The sequence below is a fragment of the Arachis duranensis genome, chromosome 6 (assembly GCF_000817695.3).
Source record: "Arachis duranensis cultivar V14167 chromosome 6, aradu.V14167.gnm2.J7QH, whole genome shotgun sequence".
Taxonomy (NCBI): domain Eukaryota; kingdom Viridiplantae; phylum Streptophyta; class Magnoliopsida; order Fabales; family Fabaceae; genus Arachis; species Arachis duranensis.
In genome coordinates, this window is record NC_029777.3 from 104,918,047 (window position 1) to 104,921,935 (window position 3,889).

Consider the following 3,889-nt stretch of genomic DNA (forward strand, 5'->3'; position numbering starts at 1 on the left):
GTCACGACACATAATAACATAATATATTAATTAATATATCATATGTTATAATATATCATATTAATTTGTGACATATAACACGTCAGGTGTCATCCGATCATAACTTTATCTACAATTAAATTAATCCCTGAATATATACACATATATGAATTATTTTTATTCTTAAAATTTTAAAAATTAAGTTTTTTCATAATATTAAATTTTTAATCATTCTTAATCTTATTAATTTTAGTTTTATTTTTTACATCTTAATAAACAAATTTTTTTACATAAAATAGTAAACATAATCAAATTATTACAAAGTTAATTTTTCATTTATATTTTTAGACTTTACATTTTAAAATTTTAGTTTTTTGTAGTGAATTTTTTTATTTAAATAATTTTATCAACCTGTTATTAATTATATACTAATTATTTTTGAATTTTTAAAATTTAAATTTCACCTAAAATTTAGTATAATTTATTATTAGTTGTCTATTTTTATCATTCTATATTTGTTTTGGTTCAAAATTCTTTTTAACAAAAATTAACTTTTAAAAAGAAAAAAATCTCACAAACGAAAAAAAAAACAGAGAAATCGCACTAAGTAATAATAATATTAAAAAAATATATTAAGATATTAAAGTTCAACAAGTAATCATATATATTAATTTTTTAATCATTGAGTTCTATCACATAAATTAAAAAATAACAAATTTAAAATTTAAAACAAAAATATAAAAAATTAAAATTTTAAAATAACTAATATATTTATTTATTGATATAAAAAAATTAAATCTGTTAATATATGGTTAATAATAGTTTGATAAAAAAATCTCAATAAAAAGTTTTATTACAAAAAATATTAAAATTTGAAAATTTAAAATTTAAAAATACAAAAATATTTTTAATAATTTAATTATTTTTATTATTTTATATGAAGAGAATTTTATTTGTTATGATGTAAAAAATGAGATTAAAATTAGTAAGATTAAGAAATATTAAAAATGTAATATTATGAGAAAAAATAAGAGAAATTTATATAAGAACTAATTTGATCGATTTTTAAAATTTTAAGGGACAAAAACAATCTATATATGTATTTTTTGGGATTAATTTAATTCTAAATAAAACATAGTATATCGCATAATATGTCAATTAATTATTTTGTGACAAGTGATATTAATATGTCATATCATCATATCCTGTGACATTTTATCACTGATAAAAATATTAATTTAATTTACATTCTATTTTTCAAGAATTAATATAACTAGTTTAATCTTTTAAAAAATAAATAATCTTTGCGGCAAATTTGAGTAGTATTCACCCACTATATTTTTAACAACTTTCCTGGTTCTTTATTCAGACTAGAAGTGAACGCTGATAGAATTGGATTGGATATGACCAAAATTTTGATCTGATCTGCATTAAAATTATTGGATTCAATATTCGCGTTTTTAAGTTTAGATTCAATCCGATTTCGAATAATAAAAATAAAATAATACAGCATATATAATAATTATTAGTTAAAATAAAATATAAAAAGAATATTTATTTATTTATTTATTTTTGTAGATCTACAAATACTTACATAAAATTCGAATTTCGATCATATTAATATCCAGATCAAATAAAATCCAATCCGATAATCTTATAGATTAGATTAATATCTATAATTTTTAAATTGAATTCGAATAAATATATCACAGATATACAGATAAAATCTAATCCACGAAGACCGCTAATTTAGACATAACGTCAATTAAGTCTTATATATAAGATATTGTAACAAAGATTTCATAGCACCGCGCTTTACACGCATAAACACATTTGCAAATTGTAATAATGTCACTTGCAGCTTCTGCCTTAGCTCTCAAAATCCACTATGAAGCACGTGACGATGATTTCAAGAGACCTTTTGTGAAATATAGTCCCAACATTTGGGGCAATATCTTCCTTCAATTTGATTCCGATCCCCTGGTATGTTCTTTGTCTAATTACATATATGCATTTTCTTTTCTTTTTTTTTTAAAGATTTAAATGCTCTAATTAAAAGGTGTTTGGTTTGAGAAAACATTTCTTTTTTACTTTTAGTATTTTCAGTTTTTATGAAACAAAAAAAAGTGAAAATAATATAACTTTATATTTTGTTTTCATTTTTTATTTTTCTTCTTTGGTAAACCTTAAAATAGAAAGCTTGATTTTTTATTAAAAAAAACCACAAACCATATAAAGTATCACTAATTCAATAATTTATTAGTTTTCGACGACCGACTCTGATTTTTACTCAAATAGACATGTTTAGTATGATTTTTTTTCCCCCTTAAACTGATTGATGAACATTGGATTCTCTGCCATAACTATTTGTAGGAAGTTTATGATAATACGAGGCAACAAGATCAAGTATATAAGGAAAAAGTGAGGATGTACCTATCTTCAAGTAATAACATCCTAGAAAAATTAAGTATTATCGACTCAATTCAGCAATTGGATATTTCTTATCATTTTGAGGATGAAATTGGTGAAGCATTAGAACAAATCTACAATGATCTTGCCAAAAATAGGTTTAACCTAAAAGAAGAAAACCTTCATTTTCATTCGTTACTTTTTCGTTTACTCAGACAAAAAGGATTTCACATTTTATCAGGTACGTAAATATTTTATTTTAAAATATGCATGTCAAAAATAAAATATATAAACAAAAATGATTCTTGTTATTGGTTCCAAACGATCTCTGACACATACATCAGCAAATACTATTTATAAGATCATTTAGATCAATTATTTGAATGCTTAAAAATTTTTGTACAGTAAAAATGCCTTTTGTCCTTTAGACAAATATTCAGACTGCTGTATTTATTTATAAATACAAGACACAGAGACATAAAAATATAAAATTATATTTGAACAGTTAAAAGATGGATAAATATATTGTGTTTAAAAATACTGAATTAATGTATTTTATGTTCATCTTAATAAAAAGAATATAGAAACACTAACAAAAAAATAATTTTTTTTATTTTTTTATTATTTTTATTAATTTTGTATAATTATATTTTTTATTATTATATTTTTCTTTCTAATTTTTTAATAAAAAAAATAAATTGAATATTCATAATTTATTTTAATTTATTATTTTAAAAAAATATAATAACATTAATTTAATAACATTAATTTTGTGTCGCTGTTCTTTGTATCTTGTTCTTAGAATTAAATGCAATTTCAAAAACTGGAAAAAAGATTTACTCTTAGATATAGTATATTCTTACGATGTTAGTTAATATGAGTGAACAACAGATATATTTAACAAATTCAAGAACAACAAAGGCAAGTTCAATAATGAAATGATTGGCCAAGATATTCAAGGAATATGGAGTTTGTATGAAGCAGCACAATTAAGTATTCACGGAGAAGATATATTAGAAGAAGCAATTGATTTCACATATGCTAATCTTAAGTCCAGGATCATGTTGAATAATCATCAATTGAGCCCAACTCTTGCTACACACATTGATCAATGCTTAAGGCAACCTCTTCACAGGGCAATTCCAAGAGTAAAGTCAAGGTCTTACATATCTCTCTATGAAAAAGATCCTTCTCATAACAAAGATCTTTTAGCATTTGCAAAATTAGATTTTAATATGCTACAGAAAATGCACCAAAACGAAGTTGGCAGTAACACCAAGTAAGTATACTACAACTCTAGCGCGTTAAATATATATGTTATTAATTTTTTATTATTAGTTGCTAACAAAAATAACACACATGGTTATTAACAAAGTTTAGAGTATTTTCAAAAGCCAATAATTATATAAAAAAATTCAATATATTTTATGTAAATATTTTTTGACAATTAATGAAAATAAAAAATATTGTATCAAAATAATTATTTTTAGTGACAGTAAAA

The 3,889-nt window shown here is 21.6% G+C and overlaps 1 protein-coding gene across 1 annotated transcript in view; it reads left to right on the plus strand.

Annotated features, from left to right (window-relative positions):
- Positions 1-1,795: 1,795 nt before the first annotated feature.
- The window catches only part of LOC107495385 ((-)-germacrene D synthase), a gene marked incomplete in the record, with an annotated part of 5,160 nt that continues 3,066 nt past the window's right edge, over positions 1,796-3,889 (plus strand). The window contains 3 exon segments of the mRNA XM_016116537.3: positions 1,796-1,962; positions 2,353-2,629; positions 3,280-3,667. Coding sequence (XP_015972023.1) covers positions 1,828-1,962; positions 2,353-2,629; positions 3,280-3,667 — 800 coding nt within the window.